Here is a 20,751-nt window from a genome sequence, read left to right as displayed (position 1 = left end):
TGCTACTGTAATGTGGGGATGGATCTTATACTACCAACGGTTGAAGCTTGTCAAATCAAAAAATGTAAAGAGGCCGAATGCTCAACACAAAGAATACTGATTGGCGTTTAAAGACGGCTTGTTTGATCAAGCTACGTAACATGATGTTCCCACCAATGGGTGGTGTCCTATGATGTGGAACATAATGTCCTGTCTCTGTAAGTTACTAGTCAAATGCATCAACATTTCCTAAGTAATATACTGTAGCTACATGTATTTTAAAATTTCTGTTTATAGTCTAACTGAAAATAAGCTTCACATAAAATCAGAAAGTTCAACATTAGTCTTGATGTATTAATCTTTTGTAGTTCCAGTGTTCTGTAAGGCTATCATTTCCTTTACTCTGTTCAGATGTTTTCTTGATGAAAAATGACCTAAAGAAAACATTTCTACATTAATCATGGTGTTCTTTTGAGCAGATGGTGTTTGTGCTGTTGGGTCATTAATTTGGTTTGGACACTTTAATGTACTACACTGTTCTTTGGTTTCAGCGGTCATTTGTGAAAAAAGTATGCCAACATCATCAATTATAAGTATTGTGTACTGGAGGTATGATCATTGATAAAAACAAGAATAAGAATCAACTAAAAAGTTTAAAGGTTCAACAATCATTCTTAAATCAAGTTTTTGACAACATAATCGTTTTTAGTAACCCCCCCCCTTTTTTTTTTTTTTTTAAATGTATTCCAATTAATTTCTTTTACCAAACATAAATGGCAGCTTTGCCATTTAAACAATCGTATCTAGACAATGAGTGATTTGGTTGTTGAAAACTCTTGAGGTTACTTTGACAGAAATCTTTGTGGCTCACTTTTCCCCCCTCAGATGTTTATTTTTCCCCCCCTGGGCACTTCGCTTGAAGCTAGATAAAAAACACAAGTATGAATTAAACAATGTGTGTGTCAGTGGGAAGGGCAGCAGTAAAAAGCTGGATACAGAGCAGTGTCTCCATGGGGTTCTCGTGGCTGTCTGAGCGTTTGAAGGGTAGACGCTCTGCAGATGCAGCAATGCGGAGCATCGACCTCTGTCTTTGGTATTTGGAGCCAGCTGGAGCACTGCTTTTAAGTCAAAAGCTCTGCCTTTGCCTTTAAACTGCAAGGTGGAAAAAAACAAAATATCAGCAGTAAGGGGGTGAAAAAGAGTTACATCCAAAGAGCTACAGAACAAAAGTTTTCTTTTTGCCTGAAGCAGTGATGATCTTTGGCTGTGTGTGATGTGATGGTGCATGCAAAGTGATCACTGTAATCACTGTTGGTGCAGATGACTCCTTCATTATACATCATGGCTTGATATCCCCTTCCTACCCAGGATTCATGAGAAAGCTCAGTGATGCAGCACAGATGGTTATGAAACCCCTTTGACACACTCACACAGCCAGAGGTGGAACACTGCAGAGACACTTTCAGGACTCCGACATGGAGTTATTGTCACCTCAGACGAATGGCAGCAGGTGGACCTGCAGGCGATCATCTGCTGCATTACAATGTGACTGCGTAATGTCTACCAACAGGAGCCTCCTCTACTTTTCCACTATAATGTTCTTCTTATGTGAACTGCTTTACCTCCAGCCTAATAGCCAGTTGTCCCCATAGATTTAATAGCATCCATCTTCCTCAGAGCAAAAAAGAGGCCTGTAAAATGAAGCTGACGTGCAGGTTTCTCTTAGTTATACACTTTGATGCCAAGGAATGAAAACTCTCAGAAAAGTTTCAAAGTAACAGAAAAGTACAGATTGGGTGTTACTGATGTTGTTCCAAAGTCTGCTGAGCGAGCAGAGGAACAACAGTTGGTGCAAAAGTGTTTGCTGCCTCAGGGTGCTGAATTTTACAGAGTTGTGGACAGAAAATCGCATTGATTTGTGTTAGAGAAAGTTTTCAAATGTGTCTTGTAGAAAAAAAAAATGGCTAATGTTCATTTTTATTCCTTACATACATTTTCCGATGACTTGAGCAAGCTCACTCAAAGTTCACCAGCGATATCAGGCAGGAGCCCTTCAATTTGTCATCTGGGTGAGTAAACATCACTTGTGCTGGATTTAAAGGCTTTGCTGCCTTCCCATTCCTGTTTGTCCTTGCCTGTTCAGAGATTGCTCTTTGAGTCACATTTGAGATATTCAACAAACTGTGGTGCTCAGTGTGTGAAGTCAGCTGCTGACGACGGCAGCGAACAAATGCACTCACAAGTTCAGTCTGCTATTCTGAGTTTTGGCCTGCCCTACAGCCCAATGGGTAGGCTTGGGCCGATAACAGATTTTGCTGGATGATATATTGTCCCACAAATTACACCGATAAACAATATTGTTGTCAATTTTTTTTTAGACCAAATTAATGTAATAACATATCATAAAAATGCAAATATAACCTTTAAAATTCAATCAACTTGTATTTTTCAATAGTAGTTTTTACCATTGTAATTGGAACGTCAAGAACTTTTAAATATTTTAAACAAATAAGACTCTCAGTCTCAAAAAAAATGCACTTTAATAAATATCACAAACAAAAACAATAAAAAAGATCCTGTCTTTGTTAAAGGTCCCATGTCATGCTATTTTTCACCCATCTCCATTTGTTCTAAGAACCCAAGATTTGCCCCTTTCTTACTGCAGGGTGAGCCCAAACAACTCGCTCCAAGTTGATGAAGCGTTCCCACTTTGATGACAAATTTGACGTAGCACTGAGCTGAAGAAGCCGCGCCTCCAGGAAGCTCTCTGCTGTGATTGACATGTAAACAGACAAGCCCACAAAGGAGAGCATTTCAGCGTCCTTCGCACAGTGCTATGTATGTATTGTCTATGTATGTACCGGCGAACGCCCCGCCCCCACACTCTGTCTCGTGTTTTGAGCTCGGCTATTGAGTGGGTGGGGGGGCCGTCCTCTGGGTCTACATCACCGTGTGGGGAGGAGGAAGTCAGTGTTTTGTATATAAATGCGCCCACTCATTATTATGCATAAATAGGCTGCAAATCAGCCTGTTTGTGTAGAGTTGCTCATAAAGTGACTTTTCAGAGGGCTAAAACTCTGGAAAACAGGCAGATTTGGAAAAATAAACCTCAAATACTAGGTTCTTAGAATTCTGTTCCGTTTTCATTCACTCTTCAACCATACAGAATGGACCAAATAGTTTCTAGTTTACTCTGTTCATTCCGTTATGGAACAAACATGCAGGTGCTGAGGGTGAACCCCCTTGTCGTCCAGCCTCTTTGGAGGTGAAAGACAAGAAAAACAAAAGACTTAGACTTAGCTTCAAAAATCAAAAATCAATCCACAATTGTTAATAAAAGAAAATCGGTTTACGATCAACCTCAAATGTGCACGTATTGACAAGATTTACACACATACTAACATAAATATATTATTAAGTATTAGAGATCAACCGATACGGAATTTTTAGGGCTGATGCCGATACAGATTTTTTTTTCCATCAGCCTTAGCCGATGACCAATACAGACTGCAGATTTTCTTGATCCGACGTTTGGAGCCGATACCACTTTTGATCCCTCAATTTGCATCATAAAAGTTACACAATGATGATAACAAATGGTACAAAAAACTGAGAAAAATGGCTTTTTCTGAAAAAAATTATCAATGACTTTGAAGCAATTATTTTCGCTTTAGGGGCACCTCCATATTGGATTCCTATTATAAAACTACAAAAAGAACACTTGGACAGGGCTTTTGCTATCTAGGTCAGAGTTGAATGGATTGCTTACTGTATTTTGGCCTTCCTGCAAGTCTCTCCTTTCTTCAGTCTGCACACAAGCACCTTCCTCCTCCTCCTGGACATGCCGAGTGTCACCGCTTGCCCCGTTTTTTTTTAATTGTGTTCTTTCACCATCGCGACACTCTCAGTAAAAAGGGTCAGTGCTGCGACCGGGGTCGAGGCGGACAGACAACCCCGCGCACGCTGGGTCACCCGTCCCCTCTGATCCCCAGCGAAGGCGGCCGACAAGGGAAGCGAGGCCAGTGAGTAGGGGGGAGCGCCACCGACACGGCAGGGTGGGCCGAGCACCGGGTGTCCGGCGGCGGGGAGAAGAGTGCTGCGGTGGCGGCTGCTCCTCCAGCCCATACTCCAGCCCATAGACTGTAGCCGTGGCATGAGCCCAGCCCACCTTCGCACCCCAGCCCTGAGCTAATCCTTATTCCGAAGTTACGGATCTGACTTGCCGATTTCCCTTACTAAAAAATCCACGTTTAACTGAACTATCGCGGCGATTAGTGCACCATTAACCCAACACAAAACTACCATATTGTGCTCTTTTGGCTGTAAACAGAGGCTAACTTGTTTCAGCTGCCCACAGCAATGGCGCTGGGTCGGGAAATGCCTGTATTTTGTGACGTCACTTGGGAACTACATATTCGAACCTGTGGTCACGTGACTGCTGTAAAGTGAAATGTTCTCCAGGCATTCTCTAGATCACATGACCTGGCCAAAGACGTTCCGTCTCTCCAAACTTATATAGTTGGTATTTCAAGAGGGAAGCCCCGCTCGGAGCATCGATGCTGTCAAATGCTGTATATTGGCCAAAGTAATTATTTAAAATAACTCGTGTCAACTCTTTAGGTCAGAAAGTCCGTGGTGTGCCTTTAAATTAACAAATGTGACTTAGAATTAATGTAACGGGAATGTTGTTATTGTGTGTCGTGTGAAAATCCTTAAACAGGGAGCGACACACCCTCGCTTCACAAAGTTTAGAATGCTAATAATAATAATAATAATAATATAAGATGCTTTTGTTTTTGCTTCAGATGTTATGATGATATGAAGTGCGCATGCGCCACCGTGCGTGCTAACTGTTACAGCCACTCCTGCTCTTTTCATACTTTTTCAACCTTTAACTTCTTTTATATTGTTTTTCTCCAGTTTCTTCCTTGTTTTGACTTGCTTACTTACACTTTTTAATAGTTTTTGTTGATGATGGACACCCTACTTTCCTCCAGCTGACTCTGCCGAGCGCAACAACACGCTCGCATTGTTTACACCAGGGATCAGCTGATGAGGCTGAAGCCGGCTGGTACGCAGACCAGATCAGAAAATCTCCCCAAAGAGATCTGGAGCAGGACTCATAGAGGCTGCAGGGGAGGTAATAGACAGCCGACTAACAAAGCCAGGTTGAAACAGCGGAGGCTTAAGGGCAAAAAACGTTTTAAATCGAGTATCCCCTCGGTTACCATGGGCAACGTGAGGTCGCTGGCAAACAAGATGGAGGAGCTAACGGCACTAGTCCGGAGTCAGAGGGAGTATCGGGAGTGCAGTTTAATGTGCTTTACGGAGTCATGGCTGCACCAGGATATTCCTGACGACAACGTTTCCATCGAAGGCTTTCAGACTCTTAACGGTTGTCATTCTATTGCTCAAAATAGCAAATAGAGATTTAGAGTAGGCGAGTTACAAATCTGTTGAGAGGGATCCTCCCAATGGACTCGTATACCTTGTCTTTAAATGCACCACACAGTATAGGAATATCATCTACCAAATCAGCTAGTTAGGGCAGCTGGGTGGGGGTTTGTTTGTTGATAAGGAGCTACTGCCCTCTTCAGTGGACCTGCTCTACACCGTGGCTTTTTAATGCACTACACTATGCAGGGCTTACATATTACATAACTCATCGTACATTAAAAAAAAAAGCAAAGAAAAAAAAAAAAAAGAAAGCAAAATTGTACACAAATCAATACCATATCAAGGATGGAAATGACAACTGGGAAGTAGCAAGATCACGGATAATATGTATATTAATATTCTTTTAACACATAACTAGTGACTTTCAGGAATGTTCACTATGTTTGGCATTGATTGATAACCATCTGTAAGTAAGAAATTATCGCCTTTTGTCACTTGCCTTGTAACAGACATCGTACATGAAATGAGACCGTTGTTGTAGTTGTGCTTCGCTTCTGTTCATTTCTGTTAATTATATGAACATTTCAAACAGTGCTCTGTAAGTGTAGTCCGTGGTAAAACAGCCACTTTGATGTGTAACAAGTTCTCTTTTGCTAAAGGGTAAAATCACAATCAAAATATGTGCTGAATGTATCATTGATAATGTCTAAGGTTAAATCACAAACGGATATGTTGTGTGTTGTGTGCATGCTGTGTTCCTATGCTCTTGTACTTTATTCCTTGTAATTTGTTCCCTTGTACTGTGTGATATGTTATTTTCATTGTAATGATCTCGGGGGTGGGCGCTTATAAGCTCTTGCTTCGGCCCACTCGTTTTGAGCAGAACTTTAACTGCTCAAATAAACAAATAAACTAAACTAAACTAAACTAGACTGTTCGGGTGGACGGGGAGTGCACCGGGAGCGGCAAGAAGAAGGGCGGGGTTCTTGCTGTTTTTGTTAACAACCGGTGGTGTAACCCAGCGCACATTACCATCAAAGAGCACTTCTGTTGCCCGGACATTGAACTGCTTGCTGTTGGGCTCCGACCATACCTGTATTATCTACCCATGAGTTTTCTCATGTTTTAATGGTGACTGTTTACATTCCTCCTGCTGCTAACCCAACATCAGCCTGTGAAATAATTTACTCAGCCACAGCCCGGTTATAGACTCAGTACCCGAGTGCATTCATTGCTATCTCAGGTGACTTTAATCTTTGCCTGGTTTCACTCAATATGTGACCTGTCCGACCAGAGAGGGGAAGATGTTAGACCTGCTGTATGCTAATGTTGCTGATGCATACGGGTCCTCTCCTCTCCCACCGCTGGGTCAGTCAGATCATAACCTCTTTTTCCTCAGCCCCTGTTATTTGCCCCTGGTGAAACAACATCACAGCTGACCAGGTGAAAAGGCAACTGGTGAAATTCCATGCTGGAAAAGCTGAAGGACCTGATGGAGTCTGCCCCAGAGTACTGAAGGCTTTGCTTTGCAGCTCTGTGGAATATTCCAGCACATCTTTACCATGAGCCTGAGTCTGCAGAGGGTCTCTGTGCTGTGGAAGACATCCTGCCTGGTTCCTGTTCCAAAGACGTCACGTCCCAGCGACTCTAAGGATTACAGACCAGTTGCGTTGACCTCCCACATCATGAAGACCCTGGAGAGACTTATCCTAGTGCAGCTTCAACCATCTATCAGACCATACCTGGACCCACTACAGTTTGCCTACCAGCCCAATGTTGGAGTTGAGGACGCCATCTCCTTCCTGCTCAACCGTGTCTACTCTCACCTGTACAAGCCGGCGAGCACTGTGAGAGTCATGTTCTTTGAATTTTCCAGTGCTTTTAACACCATCCGTCTGGCTCTACTGGGTGAGAATCTGACAGAGATGCAGGTTGACTCCTCCATTGTGTCCTGGATTGTGAACTACTTAACTGTCAGACCACAGTTTGTACACCTGCGACACTGTGTGTCTGACAAAGTGGTCAGCAACACCTGGGCCCCTCAAGGGACTTTACTCTCTCCCTTCCTCTTCATCACCTACACCACGGACTTCAGCTACTGCACTGACACCTGTCATCTCCAGAAGTTCTCGGACGACTTTGCAGTGGTTGGATGTATCAGGGAGGGGGACGAGGTGGAGTACAGGGCTGCTGTGGACAGCTTTGTCACATGGAGTGAGTGGAACCATCTACAGCTCAATGTGACAAAGACTAAGGAGCTGATTGTCGACCTGAGGAGAACCAAGAGGCCAGTCAGCCCTGTCTCCATCCAGGGGTTCAGTGTGGACATTGTAGAGGAGTACAAAGTGCGATCCTCTACGCTGTTGTTTGCTGGGGGAGCAGACTGAGGGTCGCAGATGCCAACAGACTCATCCACAAGGCCATTGACATTGTAAGGATTAAACTGGGCTCTCTGAAAGTGGTGACGGAGAGAAGGAGCCTGTCCAAAGTGAAATCCATCTTGGTCAATGAGTCCCATCCACTCCATGATGTGCTGGTCAGTCACAGGAGCACCTTCAGCACCAGGCTGATCCAACCACGGTGCTCCACAGAACGTCACAGGAAATCATTCCTGCCTGTGGAGATCAAACATTACAATTCATCACTGTCCTGTCAGCTTTGATTGTTGTACATATCTAAATCATATTTGTATTATTTTTGTAAATATCTGAATCATATTGCTATATATTTGTATAATTATTATTATTATTTGTAGTATTATCTATCCTACTTTATTTTCATTTGACACTGTAGATCATACAATTTTGTTGCACAGATTGCAAACATGGGTTGGACTAAATGGAAAAGTAATGCAATGGTTTAAGTCATACTTGGAGGAGCGAAGCTATTTTGTAAGCATTGGAAACTTTGAATCTGACAGATTACCAATGTCCTGTGGGGTTCCTAAGGGATCTGTTCTTGGACCCCTTCTGTTTAACCTTTACATGCTTCCTTTAGGACAAATTTTACAGAACTGTAAGGTTGATTATCAAAGCTATGCAGATGACACACAACTATATCTATCACTGAACCCAGATGACCATGGTCCCATTGAGGTGTTGTGTGACTGTTTAGAAAAAGTAAACTGCTGGATGAGTGAAAACTTCCTTCAACTAAACCATGACAAGACGGAGGTGATTGTCTTTGGTAACAAGGAAAAGAGGACTGCTGTCAGCAATTATCTTGAGTCTCGATCTTTAAAAGCTAAAGACCAAGTCAAAAACCTTGGTGTTCTGATTGACTCAGATCTTACATTCAGCAGTCAGATCAAATCTATCACAAAAACAGCCTTCTACCACCTAAAGAACATCTCCAGAGTGAAAGGTTTAATGGCTCAGAAAGACCAGGAGAAACTGGTCCATGCTTTTATCTCCAGCAGACTGGACTATTGTAATGGTCTTCTGACAGGAATCCCCCAAAAGAGCATCAAACAGCTACAGCTGGTTCAGAACGCTGCAGCTCGGGTCTTAACCAGAACAAAGAGGTCAGAGCACATTACTCCAGTTTTAAAGTCTTTACACTGGCTCCCAGTCAGCCTCAGAATAGACTTTAAAGTTCTGCTGCTGGTGTATAAATGTGTGAATGGGTTTGGTCCAGAATACATCAGTGAGATGTTAGTCAGGTATGAACCCAGCAGGTCTCTCAGATCTATGGACACAGATCAGATAGTGGAGCCCAGAGTTCACAGTAAACATGGTGATGCTGCTTTTAGTTGTTATGCTGCAAAGAAGTGGAACAAACTGCCAGCGGAGCTGAAGTCAGCATCCAATGTGAACATTTTTAAATCAAAGTTAAAGGCACTTTTTTTCTCTACTGCATATGATTGAGAGAGAGATTTTTTGTCATGTTGTTGATGTAATGATGATTTTACTGATGATTTTAATTGATTTTACTGATGATTTTAAATGTTCTTATTGATTTAAATGTTCTTATTGATTTTAAACAATTGAATGTTTTATCATGTAAAGCACATTGAGTTGCCTTGAGTATGAAATGCGCTATATAAATAAATTTGCCTTGCCTTGCCTTGCCTTTTCTACTACTGTAATGTGTGTGTTTCTGATCCTTATTTTAAACAGTCTTTTACTTAATTATACACTTATTTATTGTTTATTCTTTCTTTTGTCTTTGTTAATGTTTTTATTATTTTATTTGTGATTTTTTTTCTGTGGCTGTAACAAAAGCAATTTCCCAATGGGATTAATATAGTAATTCTGATTCTGATACTGATGCAGATGTTCTCCTACTGTATGATATCTCAGCTAGTTTGTTGTTCTTTCCCAGGTTACTTTATCCAGTTCTAAAAATCAGCTGAAGATGGGAATCTCTGGACTGCTTCAGTTAATGAAGAGCCCATTAATATGAAGAAATACAAAAGCCAAACGGTAGCTGTGGACACCTACTGTTGGCTGCATAAAGGAGACTTCTCATGTACTGAGAAACTGGCTAAAGGAGAAGAAACTGACCAGTAAGCAGCATTAATTTAGCAGAAGATCAGGAATGACTTGGTGATTATTGTTCATCTTTCTCCATCCCAGGTATGTGTGGTACTGCATAAAGTTTGTAGACGTGCTGCTAAACTTTAGAGTCAAACCCATCCTGGTCTTTGATGGAAGCATTCTGCCTTCAAAACAGGAAGTGGATAAAGCTCGTAGAGAGTGAGTATGTTTAAGGATTTAGAAAGGAAATCTACTCTCTGCTATTTGAAACACATGTTTGATTCAGCGCGTAAATGTAGAGCTTTAATGGAATATTCTGCTTATTACAATATTTGACAATTAAATGTGGTTCCCAAAACTTTTCACAATCCCGTACCCCTTCAGATATTTAACCTGAAGCCATGTACCACCTACTCCTGCTCACTTTACAACACAATCCTGTAATGTTATATACAATGTTGCCAGTAGCAGAACAAATCCGGGCTGGGGGCGGGGCAAATGACCGGGCCCTTTAAACTTAAATAATAAAGCTCATACATAATAACATCATTTTATTACATACATATGCCTGCAACAGTGAGGCTTACACGCTTTGACACCACGAAGTGTGACTATGTCATTTTGAAGTCCATCGAACAGACATGAAGTATAACAAGAGAACAACAAAAACATTAGGATGGCCACTAACACAAATTCAAAGCAGTTCAGCACCACGGATAGCGACCTCTTTATTTTAACACCCACTTTAACCATTTCTACTCAGAGCCTGTATCATTAGCTAAGTTGAGTAAAACTGGCACAGCGGCCCACATGTTCAAAAACACTATTTCAATATGAAGTAATATAGACCTACTCACCACTATTTGAAGGGCATATGATGAGCCTTGCACTCTGTGAACTAGTCCACGATGCTTTGTATGTTCATTTCCTTTGCTCTGTCATTCTGTATGGACATCATGGCAAGTCCACTCAGTCTCTCCTGTCCCACTGTGCTCCTCCAGTGGTTTTTAGTAGGTTTTAACTTGGAGAATGACCAGGACACGTGACTGACGTGCGTGCACATACTCTGTACAGAAACCTTGTTGTATACATATGTGATGCTTGAAAAACTGAAAAATGGCAATGAAGGAACTGCAGTTAAAGCTTGTAAATAGTAGTATAGTAGTATGTAGAAAGCTTATCACCTGAGGACGTGGACACTTATTTAAGGACACTCACTTTAAATACAGGTGAACAATTGAGGGACCCATGCAGCATTCCTGAAAACAAGTGGTCCGATGTGCGCTCCTTGTCCGATGTTCACTGGCCAGATATTTATACATATCTGATAGAAAAACCCAGTGTTTAAACAAAAGAAAACCGAAAAGTATTAAGTATCTAGATGTTTATAACTACTTACACATATGCACCTTATTTAGTATGCATACGTCACACAAAATGGGTCTATATAACCCCAGTATAAATCTGCATGATGGGTGACTGCCCATATTCTGGGCACAAGTCACGGGAGGGCCCGCCTTCTCCAGCTCCCCTGAACCTTGGTAGAGGCTTGGCTCCGTTAAGTTCTACCTCCTATCAGGGCCGCTCTGGGGCCCGGGCCGGGGGCGTGCCGCCCTCCCAGCACCCCCTTTGCTCCACCCCTGAATGTAGCCCTACAGTGAAATCTGTCTCTGAACTTTACCTATCTTGATGAGGAATAAATCATAATAATAACAAAAAGTAAAAATTATTATTATTATTATTATTATTATTATTAATAATAATAATAATAATAATAATAATAATAATAATAATAATAATAATATGCACACAAAACAACATATTGTTCAGAATTATCACTTGTTCAATGTATTTAATTAATTAGCTTACTGGTATTTTAATTGGAAAAAAAAAACTCTTATTTTGGAAAAAATAAATACCATAAATTGAACATATGGCAGCAATACAACAAATTAATAAGCCTGAAACTATGAAATGCAACTTGCTCCAACTTTAATGATGAGGGTGATGTTGAGCGGCTGTTGCTTATAACTTCAACAATACTGGTTTGATACTTGTTCGGAACAGAATGTGATCAAGGATGTTTGCAGTGGCGTGCCGTGCATTTCACACCTAGGCCTTCAGTGATGTCCTACACTGAATGAATCCACCTCTTAATACCATAATTATGACGCCGTCTCTCGAAACCATACATTTATACAGAAACAAACATAGTCGAGTACAACTACTTTATTTCCAGAGCATTTAAAATCAATACATTCGTATTAACAATTAAGAGTAGTAAAGTAAAAGTTTTATGATCGCTTGGATACTGTCACAACTTAAAAATAAAAGGAAATTAGTGTACAAAAGTCCACTAAACAGCACATTGTCGCACCCGTAAAGCAGTTTCATTCATTCATTTCCGACAGTGGTGAAATGGTGTAGCCTACTCCTTGAACGTTTGATATAGATTAAAGTGAAACAATTCAGTCGCTTCACTTCAGTAATGAACATTATCATTTAGGTCTACTTTTAGTACTGAGGTACATGTAACAAAAACTGTTGTTTTACTTAAAAACACTATACAAAGTGACTATATATGTAATTCTGCATATGGTAAATTATTTCTTGAGTAATTTTAATGCACATGTGCTTGAATTACAAACACTTTCCTAAAACCCTCGTTTTTGTAAATCTCATTTAATCAGGGTGACAACACTATTTTTATGATAAAAGAATGCATAAAGTATGAACACAAATTACACATGCCTGCCAAATATAAAACAACGTTTTGAATGTTTAGATAACATAGCAATAACAATTTGCTTTTAAGTGTATAATAATTAATTTATTCACCATCATAATTGGACATATAGCAGTCATACAACAAATTCATCATCCTAAAACTGTGAAATACGTTTTGAGAATTTGAAAGTCTGAGTCTTTAATTGTTCTCCATGCAAAGTTTTGCTAGCGCAAAGCAACGTAGCTCTAATATCACTCCAAAAAAAGAACATTTAGAACATTCCTTTGATGTTCTGCCCTGTCATTTCTTCCTTTGATGTTCTCTGTGGCTAGGTGAATTCTGACACAGTAGTACTGGAGAGATATTACAAAGAATTGTTTAACCGCAGTGGATGTAAAGCGAGCACAGGATTGATTTAAAGAAAATATCAGAACAGAAGTTGTTGCAAAAAGAAAGAAGCTTTCAAATGAGTGGAAGTAAAAAAGTAAGTGGACTTTTCAGAAATATTTTGGCTTATTTAAAGTCTAGAATTCATAATATCACTCTAAATGAGTTGTAAATGACTGAAAAGCTCTCAGCATTTCAGCAGTAAATAGATTTTGGAATACTCATCATGTTACCTCTGTGAATTTGTTCTACTTTGTTCCTTGTTGACTGCTAAATAAGTTTAAATACATCATTTACTGTGTCTTACAAGAAACGCTAAATCCTGAATGTTTCCAGTGAAGCAGGGTGAGCAGGTGTGGCTTAGGGTTAAAATGATGACCTTCATAGTAAAAAGGAAAAAGTCCACTTTGAATGAGATCCTTGGAAACCTCTAAACTTGATGAATCTATCGAGATTTTTTTTTTCAGCGAATAAAAAAATTTCATTTCAGAAGCATAATTATTTATTTAATATGAAATAAAAAAAGCTAAATATTGTAAAAATTAGGGGTGTGCATTGCCATTATGCTGACGCTACAATTTACGATGTGCATGTCATGATACAATATATTCCGATACTAAACCATCCATTTTATATCACAATATCTGTAAATACAAGTTTCACCTTTACAACAACAAAATGGCATGAAACACTATTTATTTCATTTTTTTTTTCAAACTTGTGAAAACAACTAAATGGTAACTAACTGTAATTCATGTATCAATAACAAAAACGAGTTCTATGTTAATCAAACTATTAAGTTATAATTTTCAAAAAAATGCTTAACCTTTGCTTCTAAATCAGATTCTGATTCTGTTAAGATCTTAAATAATTTAAATAAAAGTAACCACATACATCTGTCAAAGTGCCCAGTATGTTTTATGAAAATAAAGTGCAATCAACTTCCAGTGAAAATGCATTGAGGAGTGAGGTAGTTTAACAAGGTCTGATGGTTCGTTCACTGACACCTAGTAATCGGGCGTTTACGTGCTATGCTAATGTTAGCACAATGGATATTTTTTGGATCAATACAATGATCTTGCAGTGAAATATTGCAATCTATTGCCAAATCATTTTTTTCTTACACCCATTCTATGCTGATTGTTTCAGGTTTGCAAAACGTCTGCTGGGCTTTGTTTGCTGCTCTGAAATATCCATTAAAAGCTCAATATTATAAAGACTTGTTCACCGAATCGTGTGAATTTAATGTATTTTTCGTAATACATTTTTCATTTGTTTTTTCCATAGTTGATACAATGGGTACAGGAACAGTTAGCAGTTCTTTACATACTGGGTAAGAGCATGTGGTCGGTCACATTGAGTAGCCATTGTTTCTGTACATATCATCCCATCCCTCCCCACACTCTCCTATGCATCCCCACAGAATGCAGCCAAGGCTTAAGACCACTATGAAGAAAGAGAATAAACAATAAAAAAAATGATATAGCAACACACACACACACACACACACACACACACACACACACACACACACACACACACACACACACACACACACACACACACACACACACACACACACACACACACACACACAAACACATACGGTCCATGAGTCCTTTGACCCTCATATTTGCAAAAATTCTCAAATAAATTTGTAAACTAAAAATAATTATAAAACGAGGCGTTTCACATCTACCTCCTCCATCATGACGATATCCCCAGACATAGTATGGAAAATGTAAACATATGTCTATATATCATCAAAATATACAGGTGAAGTAAGTAACATTGTAAATATAATATTAATAACATAATACTTGACAAAATAAAGGCAGAAAATAGACAAGATGACATTTACAACATATTGGTAATTTTCACTCGTAACTTTGACCAGCAGTTGATGTTGGGTGTTTTGGCACTGTTCAAACAAGTTGTGGAAAGCTCCAAGTGGGCAATATCCCTGTAACCGAGAAGCCATTCCCTCACTGACAGTGTATGTGGTGGTTCCCAACGACAAACTATCATTCTTTTGGCAGCTGTCAGACCAGCCAATAACATACACTTGTTTTATACAGATAATTTTAAAGATGTTGTTTTATTTAGTGAATCTAATATGTGTACACTAGTCTGTTTCTGATCCATCTTCTTCTCCTCCAGGTGGACTTCAAGGTCCCAGCTCCTTCTCCTCCTGGTCACCATGGAGAACCTGGAACCTCAGCTTTCCCCTCCTCCTGCCCCTCAGCACAACTCACCTCCAGTCAGAAGCAGCTGGATGGAGGCCCTTCAGGGCCACTGGATGGGAACTCTTCTTTCTTAGGGCCCTGCCAGCCAAGGACCAGAGTGAACCTGAAAGGAGTAGTGTGCTGTGAGACAGAGGGAGGTAAGCAATAGTATGGACGTTTACACACTAAACTGTCCATTATTAACGCCTTCATCTGTGATCTGTGTGTGTGTGTGTGTGTTTATTATTGGGGTAGTTTCTTCAAAAGTAATTAGTTACTAGGGATGTAAGGCTAATGGGAATGTGATGAAATTCTGCAATAAAAAAAAAACAAAAAAAAAAAAAACGGCGATATAAAATTCAAAGATTCACAAAATCAAATCAAAGATTAAAAAGAGCTCAGTAGTGAGATGACATTTGATCCTCCTGCTTCCTGTAGCAGCTCAGAGCCTGCATTGTTTACAACATGGCAGACATCGTGGAGGCTTCGTAGATACTTATCTAAGCTTATTTTATCTTAGTCACTCGTCCTTTCTGCGTCTCAACTTCAAAAAGCCACTGGACCTCCACACTATATAGTTTTCTCATTATCAGTAAATTTGAAAAAAGACTGAGGTTTTAAAATAATCAACACAGAACATTTTTAAATGACTATATCTTAAATCTGCTTGGGAGGTTATATACCAGAAATAGTTTATGTCCTTTAGATCAATAAATAAAAAAAAAGCTCTAAAAAAAGTAAAAGGTGTAAAAAAATTTGGATGTCCACTGTAAATACTCGGTTTATTGACATTGTTGGAAAGTTTTCATATTTTGGTAAATCCTTGTGTTTAATTGGATGTGTAACATTATGTGTTGGTTGAAACAACATGTGCTCACTGATGTTTTTATTTCCTACGTGATGACAGGTATTCTGATGGTAGATATCAAATGGCGAAATAGAAGCTACGTGGGAACTCTGTTAGACTCCACACAACATGATTGGGTTCCTAAAAGGTAACCTTGAGCTTTCCTCTTTAAATCAGATCCTTTTATTCACCCAATACTTTGGCTGATGGGCTATATAACATGAAATACTTCTGGGTCCATTTTTTTTCTAAGAATCTCATTTCTATGTTTAATTCCTTTCTCTTGATCCAGCTTTTCTGAGTGGCAATCCAAGAACCCTGAGCTGCGTGGTGGCCGTGAACCAGAGAAGCGCAAGCGAACAACAGACGGGGATCAATAACTATGCAAAGTGTTCCCCTGACCCAAAAGTTAAACGAGTTTCAAAGCATAGCAGCTTTTCTGAGTGGCGATCCAGGAACCCTGAGCTGCGTGGTGGCCGTGAACCAGAGAAGCGCAAGCGAACAACAGACGGGGATCATAACTATACAAAGCGTTCCCCTGACCCAAAAGTTAAACGAGTTTCAAAGCATAGCAGTGGTAAAGGACGTAAAGCTGGAGTTTGTCCAACAAGTAAACAGGTGTTTGCTGATAGAAACAGGGTACCAGCTGTGTACAGACGTGCATCATACCAACTCCAGGCTCCACAGGCTGCCCATGAGGGAGATGGACTGGCTCCTGCTGTCTCAGGTGAGCCCCACTCCATGGGGGCATCAGAGACGCGCAAGAACCCTGCGCGGCTACGCAGGCCCCCGGTCACCTAGCTGAGTATGTGGATTGATGGGGTCGCCGGAGGGGGCTATGTGATGCTGGTGTTGTGACAATGAACTGACCCCCTGACAAAATTGGCACCGTGGGAAAGTGCACATATTCGGCGAGGGTGGGAAAATGCTGTTGATCATCTTATAATAAAAGCAAGAAAGATCTGTGTGTGTGTGTGTGTGTGTGTTTGTAGAGCAAATATCTTTGTCAATGGCTTCCAATTACCCCAAGTGTGTGCATCCGTTATTTTGGAGTAATTTGGTCTTTTCAAAATGTTTATATTCATGTTTGTTTGACCGTTCGCAGTTTAGTCAAAATACACAAAACTAAATATCTTTATACAAAAATACACAAAATGACTATAGAATCACACTCCAAAAGCAACACTATAAGTTAAATTTTACAAAAAATGCACAAAAAGACAAGAGAAAGATACAAAAACACACATAATCACTTCAAAAAACATCTTTTTTTTATAATAACTCGCTCAGTCCCAAGTCAACTCTTCATCGTCTATGGAATGGGCCGCATGCCAATGCTGGGATTAACACATCCTGCCCCATCATCAAAGACTGAGAACCTGTGGGCGTTTGAGTTGGTTGGTCACTCCCCAACCAATGAGTTGAGGGTTGAACACCACGATTACTGCCTGAATGATGGGCAGCAACTGCAGACTGATCACATGTCTGCTGGAACATCTTCACCAAAAAAGACACTGTTTCACAAAGCTACGTTGATACCAAGTTCGCATGAAGTCCACCACAGCCTTTGGTGGTAGTTGAACTTTGGCATGGGGTGGGACAACTAGCAAATAGCCATCAAGCTTCTCCTTTGATAGGACAATACTAACCCCTCTATTTTCTGACTGTACGCTAGATTATTTTGTTTTCATTTATTCTCTGACACGCTTTGAGATACACTTAGAAGTATGTATGTAACTATGAGCTGAAACACAGGACCACCATAACTTCACACAGAACCCACATTTATTTACACTGCTTTTGCCTTTATGGGAAAGACAAACAAAAGGGAGGAAAATAGTGTTACTAATGGTTTTGTTTTTGTATGCTTTTCTTTCCTTTTATTTTCCTGTTGAGGGGAGGCCCCCACAATGCAAGATATGGTTACATCCGTTGAAGAAAGAGCCCTCTGTTGCCTCAGCTTTTGGAGCTGAAGTTTTTATTTTTTATTCTTTTATTGACCATGATTTTTTTTGAGCTCACACGTTTTTTCTCCTTTGTTATTTCTGAACGATTCTTCTTTTACTCTTTTGTTTTTACTCATATTCAGGAAAATTGAGACAGAGATTGAGGACTGCAGCCTCAACCAAGTTTACATTTTGACATTTTTGACCGATACCCTCGTAAACAATCTGTACCTTACCCTTTTCAAGCTGCTTGCGACAGACAGCCTAGTTCAACATTCATCGTTTTCATTTTGCACGCCTCCTCCATACCGCGTCGGACTGTCTTGCCGGCCCGAAGCCACTCGACAGCAGGGGGGGTACCAAATTTTTCCTGAGAAAACTGTCCCATTAGTTGCTATGAGTACATAGACAATTACTCTTCAAACAAAAAGTCCTGGTTTAATGTGCAGAAAAAGGATAAACCTTGCTGGGGGAAGCGCTCTTTGGGGGATAGTGGTCCACCTGATTTGATACATGCTTGGTAACCGAATACCGTTCTGAACAAATTTCTACGTTCTCTTAGAGTGAGGGTTATTAGAGGTTGCGTGCTCCATTCAATGTTGAATAATATTAGGGGTGCCCAAAAGTCCTGACAAGTCCTGCATAAGTGTGTTTATATGTTCTCCCAGTTCTTTATTTTTAAGAGCGTATGTTGAGAGCCTCCCGCTGATTCAGAGGTTTTCTTAAATCTCTGGAGATACCAGCGGTGGAGGGGATTTCTCCCAGTTCTTTATTTTTAAGAGCGTACGTTGAGAGGTTCTCCGGCTGATTCAGATATTTGTCTTAAATTTCTGGAGTTAGCAGCTGTTGAGAGAGTTGTGAGTTTATTAGTGCATGGCCGTGCCATTCCTGTCTGATCAGCAGATAGCAGACTGTCAGTACTACCATGGGCAAAAATCTAAGTGTAGACTCCGCCAAGACGGAAATAAAAAGGAGCGTACCTCTTATTAATCAGATGATACCAGTGAAAAGCAATTAATTAACGCTATAAGGTTGCCAAGCATGGGGGGAAATAAGAGCTCATTGACCCCGAAAGAGGAGGTGGACTGGCTATCGCCACTGGTGGGTTAGATGAGGCCTATATTCTACTTGGACACTATGCAGCGAAACCTTGTGAATGCATGGACGTGAAAATTGAGGCATGATCGTGTGCGGTGCATGAATGACTGAATGATGACACGTTACGTATGCCTGAGAGAACCGCGTTGTGAGTGCGAATGTGCCGTGGACGTGTCATTGAGTGATTGACCGATGAATGGCTGTTTGACTACACATTTTCCTCTGTTTCACCTTCCTTTCCTCCTGGGTTTTGATGCACTAGATCTTCTCCCCGTTTTTGCCAATTATGTAGTGGGGTGTTCAGATCTCACTGCTGCTTGTTAATAGAATTATGGTTTTAGGCCTTGGGCCTTCTAAAAAGTTTACCAGGTTTTAAAGGTTATTTTTCTGGGTGTTTAAAAACACCAAATGACATTTTTAATATATAATGCCACTTTCAGTGGAATGACTGGCTTTGACCTTGACTGACCTTACTGTTCATGTTCAGTGTCCATGTTTTTGTTGTTGTATGTGTATACTCGTTGTTGTGTGCACTTGTCTAAGTCTTCGTCTTAGTTGTTGTTATTGTGTTGTCTTTTTCCAATATACAGGTTGCTTGCTGTATACTCAAAGGAGATGAATCAAATCCAACTAAAGAAAAGGGATGTTTTAAATTATTCATTTAAGTCTTAATGTTTTCCTCTCTTTCTGTTTCTGAGTGTTTCCGAACAGAAAATGCCACCACCTTTTCGACTCCGATCCTGCCTCCTACAGCTGTCATGCCTGGTCACTGCTTCTTATGATGAAGGATGAGAATTAAAGGGAAGTATTGTCCATAACTATAACTGGGAAGCAAAGGGGAAATAGATTGAAATAGACACATGACAATATGCCATATTGTGGATGTTCTAACATAATATCTATTCCAGAGACTACAGAGACTTCCAATCCAACTGCGAAAGTGGGGACAGATCTTCAAATTTCCAAAAGGAGCGTACAGTTGACCCTGGCTTTGACCTTTATGGCTGAAGAGTAGGAGGTCGAGGAGGCTGGAGGGCACAAAAGCAGGTGGACACAAGAGAGAGGAAAACGGAGACATCCAAAATGATCAGATAAGTGATTTTCCAATGATATTTATCATATGGTTTTAAGAATCCAAATGTATTCTTATGTAAAAAAGGGAAGGGAGAGGGCCAACGTCCCTCTGATTTTTGATTTATATTTTATCATAGGAAAATGATATACCTCAAAACCCTCCAACCATTTTCTTCCCCCACCAGCACTTAGCGTGCAAGACCATAAAACACTTTCACTGGGTTTAGACATTAAGAGTAAAATAAAAGTTCTCAACATTTGGTTGGTGGCCCAATCTGGGTCGCCTGAGATTTAAAGAGGGTCCTCCTGAAATTCTTAATAATTGATAGATATAAATGAGATAGTTTAAAGTTAAGTAACTTCTGAGCATTTAAGGAAGCTCTCAAAACCGTGCTATGGCTCGTCGCTCCTACGAATGGGATAAATGCAGAGAGCAAAAGACAATATGATTGTTCGACTCAACTTAACTTTAATTCTGTCTAACCTTAAAAGGGCCAATAATCTTGCTTAACTCTGGTTCAGACACAGAATAGGAGACACTTTTGCCACCAATTTAGAAATAAATGAACTGACAAATTCAGCTCTATAAAAT

The 20,751-nt window shown here is 40.2% G+C and overlaps 1 protein-coding gene across 1 annotated transcript; it reads left to right on the top strand.

Moving 5' to 3' along the window:
- The first annotated feature begins 12,958 nt into the window (after positions 1-12,958).
- On the top strand, positions 12,959-16,872 carry LOC114462507 (zinc finger protein 608-like). The gene is made up of 4 exons (XM_028445397.1): positions 12,959-13,066; positions 15,130-15,352; positions 16,102-16,189; positions 16,334-16,872. The coding sequence occupies exons 1-4, from the start codon at positions 13,049-13,051 to the stop codon at positions 16,419-16,421; spliced, it is 417 nt and encodes a 138-aa protein (XP_028301198.1). The 5' UTR covers positions 12,959-13,048; the 3' UTR covers positions 16,422-16,872.
- Positions 16,873-20,751: the final 3,879 nt, after the last annotated feature.

Source organism: Gouania willdenowi, chromosome 4 (genome assembly GCF_900634775.1).
Source record: "Gouania willdenowi chromosome 4, fGouWil2.1, whole genome shotgun sequence".
In the NCBI taxonomy this organism is placed as follows: domain Eukaryota; kingdom Metazoa; phylum Chordata; class Actinopteri; order Blenniiformes; family Gobiesocidae; genus Gouania; species Gouania willdenowi.
Note: the sequence above shows the minus strand (reverse complement) of the source record. Positions and strands in the feature narration are given on the sequence as shown.